At 40.5% G+C, this 18,741-nt stretch overlaps 1 protein-coding gene across 2 annotated transcripts; it reads left to right on the top strand.

Moving 5' to 3' along the window:
* The first annotated feature begins 1,204 nt into the window (after positions 1-1,204).
* Positions 1,205-17,371, top strand: brwd3 (bromodomain and WD repeat domain containing 3). 2 transcript variants are annotated; one of them, XM_056397960.1, is made up of 40 exons: positions 1,205-1,444; positions 1,614-1,672; positions 1,775-1,804; positions 1,984-2,043; positions 3,455-3,605; positions 3,783-3,881; positions 3,992-4,152; positions 4,402-4,623; positions 4,813-4,913; positions 5,006-5,076; positions 5,498-5,598; positions 5,701-5,741; positions 5,843-5,947; positions 6,043-6,193; positions 6,314-6,448; positions 6,530-6,658; positions 6,800-7,025; positions 7,123-7,263; positions 7,430-7,610; positions 7,754-7,847; positions 7,953-8,123; positions 8,468-8,538; positions 8,627-8,819; positions 8,990-9,094; positions 9,173-9,280; positions 9,696-9,820; positions 9,910-9,992; positions 10,111-10,222; positions 10,430-10,491; positions 11,485-11,640; positions 11,723-11,843; positions 11,947-12,072; positions 12,153-12,228; positions 12,321-12,368; positions 12,474-12,617; positions 12,751-12,903; positions 13,011-13,180; positions 13,507-13,595; positions 14,140-14,274; positions 14,379-17,371. In XM_056397960.1, the coding sequence occupies exons 1-40, from the start codon at positions 1,411-1,413 to the stop codon at positions 15,206-15,208; spliced, it is 5,370 nt and encodes a 1,789-aa protein (XP_056253935.1). In that variant the 5' UTR covers positions 1,205-1,410; the 3' UTR covers positions 15,209-17,371. The 2 variants fall into 2 exon arrangements, with proteins under 2 accessions (XP_056253935.1, XP_056253934.1); XM_056397959.1 differs by having other exon boundaries at positions 1,206-1,444; positions 8,987-9,094.
* Positions 17,372-18,741: the final 1,370 nt, after the last annotated feature.

The raw sequence follows: 18,741 nt of genomic DNA, 5'->3' as shown, positions 1-18,741 counted from the left end.
GTGTCAGATAAGTACAAAAAAAACCATGAATCATAGAACATTTATTTTCAGTTTTCCAAATCACTAGTGACATCCCCTTGGTTGTTAGTCGAGACATGTTCTCAAGATTTCCATGACTACTTATGTTTAAGCAAATTAATGTCTGTGAAAAAAACAGTGAAAAAGTAGCTTTTTCAGTTGTTTTTACTTGTTCTGCCAGGTTGCGATTTTCAAGGAATTGATGGGTTTTGCAGTATGCAGGGTTCAACATCAGTGTAGTATCACACATTCAGAAGTGGTAAATGAACTTATGTTATTTTGTGATTTTTAATGAATTATATACTACTATTATAAAGAATGTTCCATTTAAGTTTACAAGTATGGCTATTATGTGTGACCTATATTTGAATATACTGAAATTTCTACCTCGACAATGTGCAAACATAACATTTGTAGATTATAAAGCAAGCATGTCAGCGTTTTCTCAAACTGTATGAATAAATATCCATCCAGTAGTAAAACAAGACTAAAGACTACAAATGCTCCTCATGAGTTTTCTGTAACACTTTATTAGAATGATGTGGCAAGATCCAATATATAGAAGATCCATGCTGTTCAATTCCCCATATGAATCATGAAGTCCAATTCTAATAGATTAAACCACTGGAAATTTTGCAGTGGTGATCTGGTTTCTGCTACTAAGCTTGGAGATGTATGATTTACCACTTCACAATATAACCTGCACCTTTTCTTTGTTACCAATAAGGTCGAGGAGGCCTCTTCCAAAATTAAACCCAGATGCTATCCCCAGAGCGACAGCCTCCAAATAACGCCCTAGTTTCAAACAGGAATGCAGTCTTTTTTGTTATTGTTTTCTTTCTTTTTTTTTGACAATGGACTGATAGACAAGCTTTTTGTTAACTATCCATGTGTCCAACATGTAAATAAGATTTCCCATTTGCCCATCAATTCCATGTTGTTATCTTTGGCGTTCATGTTTAAATGCATGTTTTTTCATTCACAAGTTGACACTGGCTACCTACAAAACAAATAATTTTTTTGATAAATATTGAAACTTATTTCAGCTTTTTAGCTCTTGAATTTCCCGAAAACAAAAGCAGTGAAATGTAGTTATTTATCCTAAAAATGACACCTAATTTCTGTCTGAAAACTGTTAGCGGCACAGTTTATCTATGGAAATATGTATCGTATATATTAATTTTCGACAAAGAAAACAATCCGTTCAGTAATGCACTGCTTCACTGGAGGGCGCTAGCACAAAGCACCAGGTGGTCTGGAACAACTTGAGAAAGGAGGAGGCCATTGAATAGCCTGTTTTAGCTACACATACCTAGCTAGTGTTAGCTAGCCGGCGGCTAACGCGCAAGCTAAAATATCAATTTATCTTAATGACGCCTGTCTTATCAAGTGATGGCAAGAGAACAGTGTTCACAGACTGAAGCTGGTGAGTGCTGAGGTTACCTTTGATACGCGAGAAAACATTTGTATTTACACAGTTTGCAGTTGTGTGTCAGCTAGCGAGCTAAGTAACCGAGTGCATCCCGTAGCTAGCTAACGTTAGCTTGGCTCAACAGTAGTTAATACCAAGCTAATACGCTTCTCTTTCTTTTCAGAACTGTATTACCTCATTGCCAGATTTCTGCAGTCTGGGCCTTGTAAAAAAGCAGCACAGGTAACAGTATTCAATAAGCGAAATATTAACTCATGTCGGTCTTAAAATGTCTAAATAAGCAGCTGGTGCTAGCGGCTAACGCTAACTGTATCTCTCTGTTAGATTCTGGTTGAGGAGCTGGAGGAGTACGAGGTAGGTTCAGCTGCACCTTTCTATCTTTATTCTCATGTCTGGTTTCCGTAATACTTCCTATCTGGCCACTTTTGGGAGCTACATTTTTTTTAATCTATTTGGGTGGTGTTAGATAAAGGAGCGTGTCAGCGAGCCGGGACGAAAGTGCCATATCTCAATTGCTTGTCTTTTAACTTTAGTTGGTCCCTCAGCGATGGAGTTGGGACGGGCAGAAATACAAACGGACCTTTCAAGACTGGGTGAGTGTGAATTGTCATAATTAACTTTTTAATCAATTGAGGCGTACAACTCGTATTTTGATCGACAGTTACATATTAGCAGATGCCTGTATTTTTAACTCAATTAACTGTGCAGAACAGACGCGTTGATAGTGTGTTTATGTTCATTAGAAGACATTTTAACATTTCTATTAGTACAGGTCTGTTGATAAATAACTATAAACAGGCTTTGCTATTGTGTGAACTAGCAGGCGGAAAAAGAGACGAGGACCGGTAGTGATAGGCTTAACCATATCCAGAGAGCTGTCAGTCTTCTGTTGGAGCCTATAAAATCACAGTTGTAGTTTCGAGCCAACAGTAAGAGGCTCTTTTGATTGGCTATGAGGATCTCTGCCCCTCCCCTTTCTCGTATGTCCCTCCCCCTCTCTCTGGATTGTTTTTCAACCCACTACATCACAAAACCATGCTGCAAATTGTAATTATGACCAAGTATAAACAACAAATTTAAAGAAAAAATTCAAGTGATTTTTGAAGAAGTTGATAGTTACATACTTGTGTAATAGTTCACAGCTGTTCGAATTTTCGAATAGAATTTATGTTTGTTGTAAATATTAGAAAATAAACCGACCTGTAAAATGATTCACTTAAATCACAGAAGGTTTATTGCAGTGTCGAGTTTATGTTGCAGTTTAATTTCTTAAAGAAATTCATAGGACTCATTCGCTTCATGGACTTCACTTCATGGAGAGGCAATTGAAGAGAAAAAAACTACTTTACTTGACAGCTGAAATTTTGAAGGTTACACCCAAAAAGGGTTTTATATTGTATGTCAACAGATATTTTACAGTCACGCCCACAATTTAGATTTTCTTAAATAGAAAACAAAATGTCACTTTTAAATAAAGCTAGATGGATAAATTGGTTGGGCCAACATATGGGATAATATTAGCTTATATTAGCTTATATTAGCTTGTCCCATGAGCTAATGCTCTTATATATGTCTGCTGAATGTGCTGATAGATAACAAGAAATTGCTGTACAGAAATGCTGAAGATATGTTTGTTATAATTTAGAAAGTCTTTCCATTACATGGTTTCTCCACATAGAGTACTGACAATCTTTACCATGGCCCCAATTATTAAAAACAAACGTTAGGGATGTCTTTTCATTAAAAAATTACTAATAACTGATATATCATTGTCAGGTTTTAAAATCTCTAAAACATCTATTGGTTCCTGCCTCAAACATCCAGTATCAGTCACTTTCAATGATAATTTGAAATATTTTGCAATAAGTTGGAATTCCTTTTATTAATTTAAAGTTTTAGTTATTTGTTCTAGCCATTTTTGAGAATGCAACTGAGATTATAATGCTTTGGTATCTGTTTTTAAATGATGTATCACTTTGTAATAGCTGTCTGTGACTCTTGTAGGTGATTTTGAACCAGCACATTCCTGCAGATTATCTGCTTCGTGTTTGTCAGCGGATAGGCCCGCTAATAGAGAAGGAGGTACCACCTAGTGTTCCTGGAGTCAAAACACTTTTGGGCCTGGGAAAACAGTCCTTGCTTCGTTCCACAAAAAGTGAGTATTTTCTTCCCATTCATCAGGTCTTTTCTGTCTGTGTCAATGCACATCCCGTCTGCTGATACTGTTGTAATTTTTTAAATGTTGTGTGGTGAGTTGGCAATAGATCTGTTTCCAAATGAATAGTCAGTCATTTTTAACAATATTTCTCAACAAACTACCTGTGTAACTAAGGTTGCAGCCACAAAGTATGCAGTGGTTCAGCTGTTGCTGCACTCCACCGAGGACGTCCCCCAGAACCCCCATTCAGCAATGGAAATGCTCCCAGTGTTGGTTTGTGAAACCTTTTTTCTAAATTTATACCCACTAAGAGAACCTATGCCCCCAGACCAATTAAGTTAAAGCTGTTTATATTAATCATTTTTATGTGTCTTTATATCAAGTGTCCATCATGGGTGCACGTCAGGCCACAGGCACAGCTCGTTTTGGCCAGGTCCTGCCATCTTCCTCTTACCAACACATGAAGATACACAAACGTATCCTTGGCCACCTTTCCTCAGTCTACTGTGTAGCATTTGACCGCACTGGTCGTCGGATATTTACGGTGAGCAATGATCATTGAAACCCAACTTTATCTAATATATCTCACTAGTTATGTTTCCATCTATCAAATCACATCTATGCAAACTATTGAAATGTTGCAAAAGATAATACTGCAATTCAGGTATTTTTTCATGAGGGTTGAATTAAGTAAATGTATGCTTCCAGGTCCTGGCAAGAAGTTCTGTCGGATGTACATTATCTCCTATTGAAACCGTCTCATTTATTTGTTGCCAATGTCTTGTGTTTTCAGGGTTCAGATGACTGCCTGGTGAAAATCTGGGCCACAGATGATGGCCGGCTCCTGGCAACACTCCGTGGCCACTCAGCAGAGATCTGTGACATGGCCGTCAATCACGAGAATACTCTGATTGCTTCGGCCAGCTGTGACAAAGTCATCAGAGTGTGGTGTTTACGTACCTGTGCACCCATCACTGTTCTGCAGGCCCATGCTGCCTCCATTACATCCATACAGGTGAGGCCGATGCACTTTAAAGGAATAGTTAAAACAAATTAGTGTTTAGCGTTAACATCCAGGATTGGGACGTTTTTTTCAGGCTTTCTACTTTCACTTTAAGTCCAAAATTATTTGAACTTATTTTATTTTTTAAATCTTGTCAGTCCTTGCCTGTGACTAACCAACATTGACATTCTCTCCCTTTAGTTTTGTCCTGCTGTCAAAGGGACAACACGGTACCTGGCCTCCACAGGTGCAGACGGCATGGTGTGTTTCTGGAAGTGGCACTCACTCAGCATGAAATTCAAGTAAGTGTTTGAATTTCTTTTTTTAGCTTTTTACTTTTTTATATAATATTTCATCAAGAACTACAGAGTTTCTTTTTCTCCTCTTTCTTCAGTGATCAACCAGTCAAGTTTGTTGAGCGATCACGTCCAGGAGTACAGGTCTCCACTTCCTCCTTCAGTAGTGGTAAGTGTATTTCCCTGCCTGGTAACATCTCATATTTAGATGTACTTTTCATAAAGTGAAGTGGTATCAACAGTAGTTCTATCCATAAATATTAACTTAACACAACTCTCAGTGTGAGGATGTCATTTGAGGAACAGAACAACTGCTGACATAGAAATGAGGTATTATACATTATGCAAAGGAAGTTGTTTTGATGACCACTCCGCACTGATGTATTGGGGATATTGTAACTTTAAAAAAAAACATTCTTTACAAAACGGAAAATGTTTAGATAGTGTGATACAATTCACTGGGCAGATATAATCAACATATACTGAACATATAAATGGCGACAGAACAACAGGTCATAGATATATTAATGTTCTTGTAGACTGAATGTATTCTTGTCACTTCCATTTCATTCTGTGTTCACTGTTAATAGGTGGTATGTTCATGGCTACCGGTGGCACTGATCACATGATCAGGGTCTATTACCTTGGTGCTGAAACTCCCATGAAAGTCTCTGAGATTGATGCTCACACTGTAAGAAACATTCTGAAATTCTGTCATTCAGCAGCATTCTGTTTTAAAACCTAATTTAAACAAGATCTGTGTAACTTGGATATCTCCTCTTTCTGTTTTTAGGATAAAGTTGTAGTCGTCCAGTTTAGCAATAACAGTGACAGGTGAGTGTGTGTGTGTGAGATCTGAATGAACTTCAGTCTGCTTTTTTGTGCGGTTTTGGAGCCTCTGGCAGTTAAATGTGTATCCATGTATTTGTGTTCAGCCTAAGGTTTGTGAGTGGCAGTCGTGATGGCACAGCCAGGATTTGGCATTACCAGCAACAAGAATGGAAGAGCGTCACTTTAGACATGGCTGCCAGGCTTCCTGGGTAATAGAGTAAAGAGTAATATCGAGTTTCCAGATGCCATTTCTGTCTGTGTACTTTTCTAAGCGTATCATGTCTTGCGGGATATTTTCCTTCAGGAGTACTGCTGCTAATGGGGATGATAAAACCAAGCTGGTTGTGACCATGGTGGCCTGGGACCGCGCAGACAGCACGGTCATCACAGCAGTATCAAACTACCTGCTCAAAGTGTGGAGCACAACCTCTGGACAGCTGCTGCATGTTTTATCTGTGAGTGGCTGAAGTGGACATTTCTACTGTGCAGCTCCTTCAAGATGAAAAAATAAATAAATAAAACAGCTGCGTTTGACAAACTGATAGCCCTTAATGTTTGTGCTCTTTCTATTCAAGGGTCATGATGATGAGGTGTTTGTGATGGAGGCTCACCCATTCGACTCCCGCATCATGCTGTCTGCTGGCCATGATGGCAACATTTACATCTGGGACCTGTCCAAAGGAGCCAAGATCCGCAACTTCTTCAACATGGTAATTAATCAACTGAGAATAATGCAGCAGTAGTGTTTCTTTACACTATCACATAATTCATATTAAAATATTGGTTTCCAGATTGAAGGGCAAGGCCACGGTGCTATTTTTGACTGCAAGTTCTCAGCTGATGGGCAGCATTTTGCCTGCACTGACTCACACGGCCATTTGCTCATCTTTGGCTTCGGCTGCAGCAGACCATATGAGAAGGTAACTGCACAAAGCCTTTTTTTGCCACATACTTAAGATATATTTCATAATTTCCTAGCGTATATGTGGTTAACTTACTGTGTTGTAACTTACCCTTTATTACCTCATTATCAACACACATTTACTCTTGATCCACTCCAGATTCCTGACCAGATGTTCTTTCACACGGACTACCGACCTCTTATTCGGGACTCTAATAACTACGTCCTGGATGAGCAGACACAGCAGGCTCCTCACCTAATGCCTCCACCCTTCCTGGTGGATGTTGATGGGAATCCTCACCCTCCTAACTACCAGCGCCTGGTGCCAGGAAGAGAGAAGTGCAAGGAGGATCAGCTAATACCTCAGCTAGGATACATGGCTAACAGTAAAAACTGCTCCCTTATTATGTGTATGGTTCAGAATGCTTGCACAATTTTAATTTAGAAAATGTGACTGACACAGTTTGACTTTGTGTGGTTTAGGTGACGGAGAGTTGGTTGAGCAGGTACTTGGCCAGCAAACGGCAGAAAATGGAGAAAGCCTATTGGACAATCTCATCAGACAGTTACAGAACGAGCAGGATGAGCGCCAGAATGCAGAACAGCAGGACGAAGAGGCAGAGGGTATGTTTCACTGTGCCATAAACTATGCCTATAAAATACTTTGATTTACTGTAAAACTATGAGCATGAGCATTGTGTGGATACTAGATTTTTAAATGTTATTTACTTCTATTGTCAAAAATGCTGTATTTCTGAAGTCATAATGACAAATTTCTTCTCATTCTTAGCGGATGATGCAGCAGAGGTGGTGGCCTCCTCTCCAACTGTTGAACCACGCAGAAGTGGGCAGGTGGGCGGGCTGTGGCAGATGCAGCATAACGGCCTACGCAGTCAAGTGGCTACTGAGAGGGACCTGCTGGCCTGGAGCCGCAGGGTGGTGGTCACTGAAGTGCCACAAGGGATCTTCAGGTGAGGCAGAGGGAATTTTATCAGACTTAAAGACGCTAAAGAGTTTAGATTAGATTTTTAAACAAACAACTTTTTGTATACATATATATTTATTTTTAGTAGTTGTGTACATTTGATTATGGAAATTAATATTTTTTTCTTAGAGTTTTCGAGGAGTGCAGACAAGCCAAAGGCGACATAGAATGTTCTCTATACAATGCAGAGAGGAGGAAGAAACCGGTAACCTGCGCACTTAAGGTTTGCTATTCTCCACTTGACAGTTGCTTTCCAGAATCAAAAATATTGTCTATGCCAATTCATTCTTGCTCTCCTCACTTCCCATCCTCCTCCTGCACTTTGTAGAATGATCCACTGACCTCCCGCCTTCGATCGCTACGGCCGACCAAGAAAAAGCAGCAGCGGCACGCCTATCAGACCCGCTCAGCTCAAGTACGCCGTCCTGGCAGCAGGAGTCGAAATTCCAGCACCCGACGTAACTCTGACAGCCAAATAGACTCTGATAGTGATGGAGATGTATGTTCTATCTTTCTACTCTACATATCCAAACATTACATAAAGAATTGTGCTGTACGTTGTAGTATCTAGAATTTTTTTTTAAACTAGTTTGTCAGTAGTCTGAATTGAAAGTTACTGATTTTTACATACATTTAATATGATATTTTATGATGTTTTTAAAATGAAATTACAGAAATTATAAATAGTTTTATTAAGTCTCAAAAACTGCCATTTTAGTTGATTGAAAATAAAAAGTTGTTGAATCACTCAAAATATGAAAAGAATCATGAAGCCACAAACAAGCACCATCTATTAACCATCATTCATAATAAGAGAGGTGTTTTCTGTCTTTGTGTTGACAGGCAGCAGAACAGGTGGAGCAAAGCGATGCCTCCGATGGTGAAGCTCAGTGGCAGAGTGAAAGTAGCTCCAGGTAAATACCTTTGGTGGAGCAGTGTTTTCAAGATGTAATTACAATTACAATTGTCACCCACCTAACAACACCCCTCTTTCATTCTTAGTGACTCTTCCAGTGAGTATTCTGATTGGACAGCCGATGCTGGGATCAACCTCCAGCCGCCAAAGCGACCAACCAGGAGGCCTGTACAGCCCGCAGGTTACAGCAGCTCTGAGGAGGAAGAAGGTGATGACAAGGCAAAGGAGGCCAAGAAGAGGGAAAATGAGAAGAAGAAGAAGCCCAAGGAGACCAAACAGGTGAGCTGACATCACCTGCAGCTCCTATACTCACAGAAAACATGTCTTTGCGGAAAAGCATTGGTTGTGCTCCAGGTTTTAAATGCTGTCTCACTACAGCCTGAGCACAAGGCACAGGAGGAATTCTGTACTTTAGCGTTGTGTTCTAACAAACTGTCTGTACTCAGAAGCCCTCCTCTCTGGCTGGACTTGATGCAGAAGAGTGGCTGCCACCATCATGGATCATGGAGACCATTCCACACCGCTCTCCTTTTGTTCCACAGATGGGAGATGAGGTACAGACTGTAACTTTAACATCAAACAGGAAAGTACATTACATATATTTTAATCACGATTCTGTTGTCCTCCCACAGCTCATCTACTTCAAACAGGGGCATCAGGCCTACGTCCGGGCTGTCCGCAGGGCAAAGGCCTACAGCATCAACCCTCAGAAACAGCCGTGGAACAGACTGAATCTCAGGGTGAGGCACAGTTTCATTTAAAAGCCAGTGTTGCGTACAGGCCCTTAGGTGTTCTATTTGAGAAACTGGCAAACCGACGGTCATGCCCACTTTCCACTGCAGTGTGCCATGTACGAAAATTGGCAGAATCCCTCTGCAAAGCCTTTTCCCCACAATGTCCCACAAGTCATTGCCTTTTTGTGAATGAAAACAGCTTGTGGAGCACAGGGGTTGCAAGAATCTTGAATCTAAATGCAACATTAGTGTTCGCCATCATTATCTGACTTTGTGTCAAATTAACTACAGCAATATATTCTGTTAAACATGTAAAAGGTGTACCTCTGTATGCAGCCATGACATGTCTTCATTTTTATATCTGAGAAGCTCTCGTTCATTGAGTCTTACACCTTTTTTGGATTTTCTTCTGCCCCTTCAGGACCAGGAATCTGTAAAGGTGGTTGGTATCAAGTATGAAGTGGGGCCTCCCACCCTCTGCTGCCTAAAACTGTCTTTCTTGGACCCAGTCTCAGGGAAGATGACCAATGAGTCTTTCTCTTTAAAGTGAGCATTTATTTTCAGTACATACAAGATTAAAACTGAAATGTTTTATTGTATGTATTTCACCACTTTTTCATTCCCACACTCCCAAGGTACCATGACATGCCTGATGTCATAGATTTTCTGGTATTGCAGCAGTTTTATAACGAAGCTAAAGAGCACAACTGGCAACCAGGTCAGTCAGTCCCCAGATCTCTTTTGAAGTGAAGTGTTTACCACTCGTGTTCATTGTTGTGGACAGTGTGCTGTCATTCACTTATATTTGATCCCTTTCCCCGCTTTGCTGTCTACAGGTATGAGGTTCCGTAGCATCATTGACGATGCCTGGTGGTTTGGCTCAGTGGAAGACCAGGAGCCTCTGCAGCCAGAGTATCCAGATAGCCCGTTTCAGTGCTATGCAGTAAAGTACGTCTGTGTGTCTGCAGTGTTTGTGGCTGCAGGAGGAGTACTCTACTCCAACATAACGTATCAACACTGCTTTCTATTAATATCATGTTCTTGTTTGCTGACCCAATGTCACTTCTCATTAAAGTTAAATCAGATAAGCGATTATAATCTCGCACACAGCTTGGTTGAATAACCAACTAATGTTTTTTCTTTATCTTTCATCAGGTGGGATAATGGTGAGCGGGAGAAGATGAGTCCCTGGGACATGGAGCCTATTCCTGAGGGAGGTTAGTAGTATTAACATGAGAATTCCACCTTGTAATAAAAACAGAGCGTTATGTGGCAACAACATTGGTTGTGAATCTAGAACCAGGGCTGTATAGCAAAATAAAAAAAAATCTTCCCTTTTCAGTATACTGAGAGAATGAGTTCACAACAATACAAGCATACATTAAAAATGTTGCAAAATGGGGCGACCTGATGGATAAGTGGTAAGGGCACATACCACATGGCTGTAAATGCCCTGAGCAGTGAGTGTCCAGTTCGACTCCCGCCCGGCCAAAGCATTTGCTGCATATCACTCCCCTTCTTTCTCCACATTTCCTGTCGGCCTTCACTGTCTCTATCAAATAAAGGCATAAAAATGTACAAAACACAATTAACAACCATAATTTAAAAAAACAGTACAGAGCAATCAAATTTCCATCAGTTGTGCTCCAGTCATAAGGAAGATCATTAAATCATACGTAAAAACACCCCACACTTCAATAATTGATCGTTATCCTTCTCTTAAATGGCCTGTGTACTTTCTGGGCAAAAGGGCTTATTTTCAGTATTTTGAGACTTCAAACTGTTTATAATAATGGCCACTTACATATTCTTGAACAGTTAACAGTTGAAAAGGTCCACTTGAAGACTAGACCAAACCCCAGGATTTGAAACCACTTGTTGCTCCTTTTCTAGTGACTCTGTTTTGTTTTGTGACATAATTATAAAACCAAGTAGGCCATTTATATTTTGAATGTATCATGTATTGAAAAACATTTTGTCACTTAAACATGGAGGCTTTATGTTGTTACTACATTCTAATGCCTGGAATTGAACTAATAGGTGGTTTTCCTATGAAAATATAACCAATTAGTTACCTATAAAGTACTTTAGCAGAATTGTGCTGCTAACAATCATCTGTAATTCATAGCCATTTCTTCCTTGTGTATGTGTTGAGCAATCAACTAAATACTGCTTCATTTCAATTCTGACACGTTTTGTGACTCCATCAGCTGCGTTGCCAGAACAGGTTGGTGATGGGGTTGAGGTGGCAGAGGAGGAGCTAAAGGCTCTGCTCTACACCCCTCAGGAAGGAGAATGGGGGGCTCACACACGGGATGAAGACTGTCAAAGAGTCATCCATGGCATTGAGCAGCTTCTTACACTGGGTAGGTCACCAAAGGGATGATAACAGTTAGGGTTTGTGAAGTCATCTTTGCCATGTTTGATCTTATTTCTGTTTGCCCGCAGATGTAGCCAAGGCATTTGCATCACCTGTAAATCTACAGGACTACCCTCTGTACTGCACTGTGGTGGCTTACCCCACTGACCTTAGCACTATCCGCAAACGACTGGAGAACCGCTTCTACAGGTGAACACCTCACCTAGACATTTTTTTTCTTCAGCTTGGATTCACATTCCTGATGTTAAAGTGCTGACATTTGAGTTTCAAATGCTGATGTTCTCTGCTGCAGGCGAATCTCTGCATTAATGTGGGAGGTGCGTTACATTGAACACAATGCCCGCACTTTCAACGAACCCCAGAGCCCCATTGTAGCAGCTGCCAAGGTGGTGACTGACGTTCTCCTGCACTACATCGGGTAAGACTCTGGAAATAAGCCTTTTGGAATAATAGTGACCAATACTCAAGTCTGATTCCATGGCCCTCTGTCTCCTGTAGGGACCAGAGCTGCACAGACATCTTGGATCTGTATCACAGACTGAGGTGTGAGATCAGCAGTGGAGGAGAAGCTGAGGTGAGAGAGTTGTATTCAAATTTTTTTTTTTTTTTTTAAATTAATGTGTTGGCTGTAAATAATCACTAGCGCTTGTATTTGTTCCTCTGCAGGAGTTGGACGTCGACTCTGACACACCAGGAACATCTACGGGACATCGGGTAAGAAGAGTCCAGTGTATCTCAACAATCTATCTCAGAGCATCACATACTTAAAACCATCATCAGTTGCTCCAGTCTTCGTTAATATCATTTTCTCTCTGCTAGGGAGCCAACCTGAATTCTAAGAAGCGCGGTGTGGTTTTGGATGTGAAAGCATGGAGAAGTCAATGTCGTGAGCTGCTGCGTCGAATGATAGTCTCCTCTGATTCAGAACCGTTCAGACAGCCTGTGGATCTCTTTGAGTATCCGGTAAAACAATCCATCACTTGCAGTTATAAGTCCACAGATGCCAGAAAACACTTCATACCGTTTGAAATAGAGTTAAAAGAAATAGTCAAATTAAAATTAATCTCCTGTGTACATGAATTTTGTTTTTGTTCAGGACTACCGGGACATCATTGACACTCCCATGGATCTGGGTACAGTGTCAGAGACGCTGGTTGCAGGGAATTATGAAAACCCGATGGAGTTTGCCAAAGACATCCGCCTTATTTTCAGCAACTCTAAAGCATACACACCTAACAAGAAATCGCAGGTGAAGTAGCATCCGTTTGATTAAAAAAGTAATGTGATATAGCTGCATTAAGTCTATAAAAGTAATAGTGTAATAGTTTCATTACAACTTTCTTGTTTTACATCTAGATCTATACCATGACCCTCAGCTTGTCGGCTTTCTTTGAGAAACACATCATCTCCATCATCTCTGACTATAAGTCTGCCCTTCAGAATGAACGGCGGGCTCGTCAGAGGCTCAGTTACAGGAACAGATTGCACAACGGAGGCAGTTCCCCACCTGTTAGTCCATCCCCAAGGTACTGAGTCTCATTCACAAAGCTGTCACTCGACCCTCTACATTATCAAATTATCTATTTCATTCCAGTCTACACAGGTTGTCCGCAATGCCTGAAAATATCTCAGATGTGCTGCATTTAACATTTAACTCAAGGCCTTTTTTACATTTGGGAACCAGCTTTATAAATATTTTTTAAAAACTGGTTTCTTTCCTTTTCTATGTACTTTCTGTTAAAAAATAAGTCCTAGTCCTACTGTAAAAACATATTTCAAAGCCTTAAATTATCATATAATGTAGATAATTGTTCTGAAATGTTGCTTCTTTTGTCTGTTTCCTTATGTCCAGTCCTAAAGGGAAGCACAAGTCAGGGAAGGTGTCAAAGCCAAAAAAATCCCAGACCTCAACGAAGAATCGTTCTCAGAGACCATATCAGGGTAAGACTCACTATTGTGGCTTAGTGTGTTGTTTAGCTCCTTCTGTTCTGCTGAATCTTGCTGTAATTGTTGCACAGGTAACAGAGTTGGAAAATTAAAAATCATTACTCTTCCAAAACGGTAATGACCTTAATTTAGTAGAAGAATAATCACATTACTTACAGGATTTCCTCTGAAACGCACCCTGACACAAGTCTGAGTCTGCAAAAGCTTATTTTAGCCTGTTTAGTAAGGTTGACTTATTTTCACCATTTTCCTTACCCAGACAAATGTCTTCTTCTCCCAGCCGTACATCGGCACGGGCAGATTGCTTGGAGGGCTTTCTTCTAGCCTGAGCACAACTTACACTTTTGCGAGCAGTGTTTGGGCAGTCTGTTCACCACTTTGATGCAGACTGAAATATCTCAATAGCTGTTGAATAGATTGTCATTGTATGAGGGGGACAGTCATCACGTCCCCCACAGCATGAATTATAACCTGTTTGGTGATCACGTCATTGTTATTACAGTTCTGATGGGTAATTAGCACATTTTCTTTTCTTTAGCTCAACAAAGCAGTAGTGTAGCAAAGGAAGAGGACACCCAACCTTCTTCCCCAAGTTCAGGGACAAGCAGCGAGGGCAGAAACCAAGGGCCGCATCGGGTGACCCGCAGCCAATCAACTCCAGTGAAGAAGTCAGGTATCACAAGAGATACATTCTATCTAAAGTGTATCATCGTCTTTTAATGTGACGTTAACAGTTATGATGCAGAAATGAGTCACCGTCCTCTTGTGTTGGATCAGGGCACCAGCTTAATTTGCATCTGAGCAATGGCTCCAGACAGCGCCCTGGGCAAGAAGCATTGCAGTCTGACAATGATGAGGAGGCATCTGTATCCAACAGCTCCTTGTCAGGGTCATCCTCCACCTCATCGTCATCCTCTTCTTCGTCATCATCAGACAGCGAGAACAGCTCTGATTCTGAGGGGGAGAAGTACGTGGAAGGGGGAGATCATGACTACAGCAAAGCTCCCTGCCTGTCAGTACACCTGTCAGCTAAAGGTAAGGTGGCGGCCTCAGGAAAAAGGAGACACAAAGGAGGAGAGGACATGGCACAGAGACCTAAAAGAGCACGAGTGCAGCCACCAGTAGAGGAGGAGGAGGAGGAGGAGGAGGAGGAGGATGAAGAGGAGGAAGATGAGGAAATGGATGAAGAAGAAGAAGAAGAAGAGGAGGAGCAGGAACAGCAGCAACAGGTAGATGTAAGACATGAAGAGGAGGAGGAGGAAGAGGAGGAACCCGAGGAGGAGGAGGAACCCGAGGAGGAGGAGGAACCTGAGGAGGAGGAGGAGGAGGAGGAGGAGGATGATGAGGACAACTCTGATGAAGTACAGAGTGGGGCTGCAGCGGCGACAGCTGCAGCAGCCAGCAATCCGAGAGGCAACCAGTGCAAGTCTCGGCGAGTCAACACACGCAACCAGGGCCGCAGGACAGTTCTGTACAGGGACGACTCAGAGGATGATGGCCATGGGTCGAAAGAAGACCCCCTCAACCTGGGCATGTCCCGCTCAGGACGGGTACGGCGTATGACTGAGAAAGCCCGTGTCAGCCACCTCATGGGCTGGAGTCACTGACACGTCGCCCCTTTTCAAACCTCAATACAAAACATGAGTTATACTTCAGGGATTTTTTTCTTTCTTTTTGTACAAGTGTGTATAATATATATATATATATATATATATATGTATATATATGTATATATACATATATATATATATATATATATATATATATATATATATATATGTATGTATGTGGTGATTTCCTTTTATCTGAGACTGCTTATGACTCTCAAACTGATGGCTGGTGCTCATGACATGTTGCCAAGGAGTTTTCATCCCTGGTGGACAGAGCTACTGTTCAACACAGACCCTCTCCAACTAGACTAACTCACCTCGGCCTTACTGCTCGCTGGAGGAGACTTGAAGACATGGCACTGCTCTTCTCCTCCTTGTCCTGTGTGTTTCATGTCCAGTACTAAAACACTATATCTACTCCTCTTCATCCCTCCGACAACTTTTCTTACTCTTAGTCACCAAAGAAGGATGTGGAGATGCCAAAAAATGGTGCTCATATTTTTATTTCTTTGTTGTTGTTTTTTTTTTCATTTTTCTCAACAAGTAATTCAGCAAAACTCTCGAGTTCACTCTCAACTACAGTGAGAGACATACAGTATCACTCAAGGTCACTGATGTCAACATTTTTAGTACTTGGTCTTCACAACCACATGCCTTAGTTTTCAGAGCTCACATCATTCAGATTTTGTTCTATCTGTGGCTGGAAACAAGACCAGTTTAGTATGGGGACAAGCAATACTTGGGAATCAGTGACTTTGGTCAGTAGAATACAGTACCATAGTGATATCCCTCTTAACGGCCTTGGCCTGTGAATGTTTAATGTTTTCCCTGCTTCCTTTTAATGGTCTTGACTGTTTTTTGGCTCTTCGACTCTTGGATTTAGTTAGAATTGGGTGCTTTTTTTTTTAAGTGATTTTTCTTTTCTTTCTTGGGTAAAAATAGCCACTGCGTCCTTTGTATTTGTACTGGTTATGCTCCCTGCTGGATCAGACCGGCATCCATTCATGGTTGCTTCCATAGCACCTTCTTCACCCAGCATGTGCAAAAGCAGAAAGGGTCCCTTTGCAACTTGCTTCCACAGAAATATTTATTTTTCCATTGTATTATATTCGGGTTACTTTAACTATTTCGTACATTAATAGTGATGAGGAAAAGGAAATATTTGCACATGTATCTACTCCACGTGGCAGCTTAGTAATAAAAATATTAGAGAATGAAATGAGATAAAACCTCATGATTTTTGTGTAAGAATGCTTTGAACTGTGCCAGCACACTCAATTTTTTTGTAAGTTTCATCAACTAAAACAGGATCTAACTTGGAAACTCTTCAACCTGTGTGTTACGATGCTGAAGGTCTCATCTGAGTGGAATTCTCAGTCTTGTTCTCTATGGCCTAAAGCACAGGGAGCAACCACAGATCAGCCCCTTGTGAGTGTGTTGTGCCATTTTTTTTTTCTTCCCTTGTTTCCAACCATCAATAGACTGATGTATTTCTAACTTTGGGTGGATCAACTGCACACATAATGGCTTTTTCCATGGTATTACACAATCAGGTGTCTAGTTGGTGTCAGAATCACTGTCTAGTTTTTCTGCCTAGTTTTATAATCATGATTGCTGACTGATCAGTTCATGTCTCTGAAATCTCCTAGTGGAATTACATCAAAACGGCTGCATCTCGTTTTGTTGCACCAATAATGTTTACTTTAAAGCTTTTGCAGTTGTTGGTTGGTAAATCATTTGAGGAAAGACCAGAAAAGCTGAGTCACAAATTCTCATTCAACACTGGGCGCTCTAATCCAAACACACCACCTCACCACTCTGCCTCTGTGTGGTCACTGATGGGGGAAAGAGAAAGAGGTTCGGCTTTCTGGGAAGCTGAAGAGTTTGATTGGTGTCAGGTGCTCAAATATAACACACAAATCAGCACCCAGGGAAATGATTCTGGTTGAGTGTGAGAAGACTATGATTTACATTTTGGGATCTTATTTTCATATAGTAGATGGCTCTTAGTCTTGCCTCGAAGCATCAGAGTAGTTGATGACAAATACAACAGTAACATTCTACTGTAGGTGGAATAAGCTTACGTGACCGTCTTTTATACACCATGTTTTGATTGTATGTGTTTTTTTTAATAAAAAAATAAAATTTCTCTTAAAAGTATTTGGTGATGAATGTTAAAATTGTAAGATTTTCCATGTCTGACAATTATTTCTGTGCAAGTTAGTCATCTGTTGTGTTTATAATGGGTAATAAGCGTCGTGCCCCAAAGGCAAAGAGTCAGGAGTTTCAGAATACTGGGACTGTTTGTCAGTCGTAATACAGTTGTAAACCTAATTGTACCATTTGCAAGTGCATTATTGCACTGGAAGCTGGGGTGAGTCGGATGAGGAACAAACAAGGTTGAGCTTTGATGCCATTGACCATGCTCTGCCACTCCTAGAAACTGCAGAGACACTGTAGGGTCGTGGGAATTAAAATGGGTCAGTGCATAAAAAAGGAAAGTTCACTTTAAAGGAGCCAAGTCTTGTTACATGTGTGCATACTGATATTCAGAAGAAATAATATCAAGTTACTAAAATGCTGAGTTTTTACAGTAGTTGGAATAGCGGTGTACAATTTTCTGGGTTAGGCAGGAAATATGGTGAAAGGTTGTGTTGGCTAAATAATTATGCTTCACTAGAATTAAAAATATGGTCAGGATTGGGATTGCATAGTCTGTATGCATTTATAAATTCAGGTGATGCTGGTTTTTCATCAGATAGTTGGGTATCAGCAATGGAATACCCAAATAATATACCATTGGAAAAGTCTATGATCCGTATAAAGAATTTAGGGACCATAAACATAAAACTTTCACAGGACTCAAAACGGACAGACATCTAAATGCTGTACCATTTTTGTACATGTCCCAAACAGAGTGGAAACTGAGGCTTTAGATGTAACATACTGTGGAGTTCTGAGGACCTTTTTTTTCCATTTATAAAATCTCGGTGTCTTTGGTGTACCAAAGAAATGATTGAAGGATATTCATAAAGTGTCGGTGTCAATAGAGAGGAGGACCAGCAGGTTTTACGATGAAGTTTTTCAGTTACGAATTAAACTAATGCTTTAAATAATAACAGACTTTTAACTCAAACTCATTTGATCTGTTTAGAAGCAAATGTCAATTAATTACAAGATCTTAATATTCAATTTTAACCAGACTTCATTGGCTGAAAACAGTATGTCCTCAAATCCAAATACCAAACACTGGCTTGACTAAAAGTCCACTTGTGATGCGTTTACAGTTATTAGTATGAAAGTAGTACTCAAAAAAAGACAAAAAAAGAAAATCTAAAAAGTCATCTTAGGTCATGTATGCATATAACGAGATACAATTCTTTACTATTTCTGACCACTGCAAAGATTTCTGTAAAAATGTTTGTGTACTTTGGATGCCAATGTTGCCATTTGATCAGGACAATTATACAAATGGCTGGTCCTACAGTAACAGTGTAACTCAGACCAGCAAGAAAAGACTCCAGACAAAG

Source organism: Seriola aureovittata, chromosome 15 (genome assembly GCF_021018895.1).
Source record: "Seriola aureovittata isolate HTS-2021-v1 ecotype China chromosome 15, ASM2101889v1, whole genome shotgun sequence".
In the NCBI taxonomy this organism is placed as follows: Eukaryota; Metazoa; Chordata; class Actinopteri; order Carangiformes; family Carangidae; genus Seriola; species Seriola aureovittata.
Note: the sequence above shows the minus strand (reverse complement) of the source record. Positions and strands in the feature narration are given on the sequence as shown.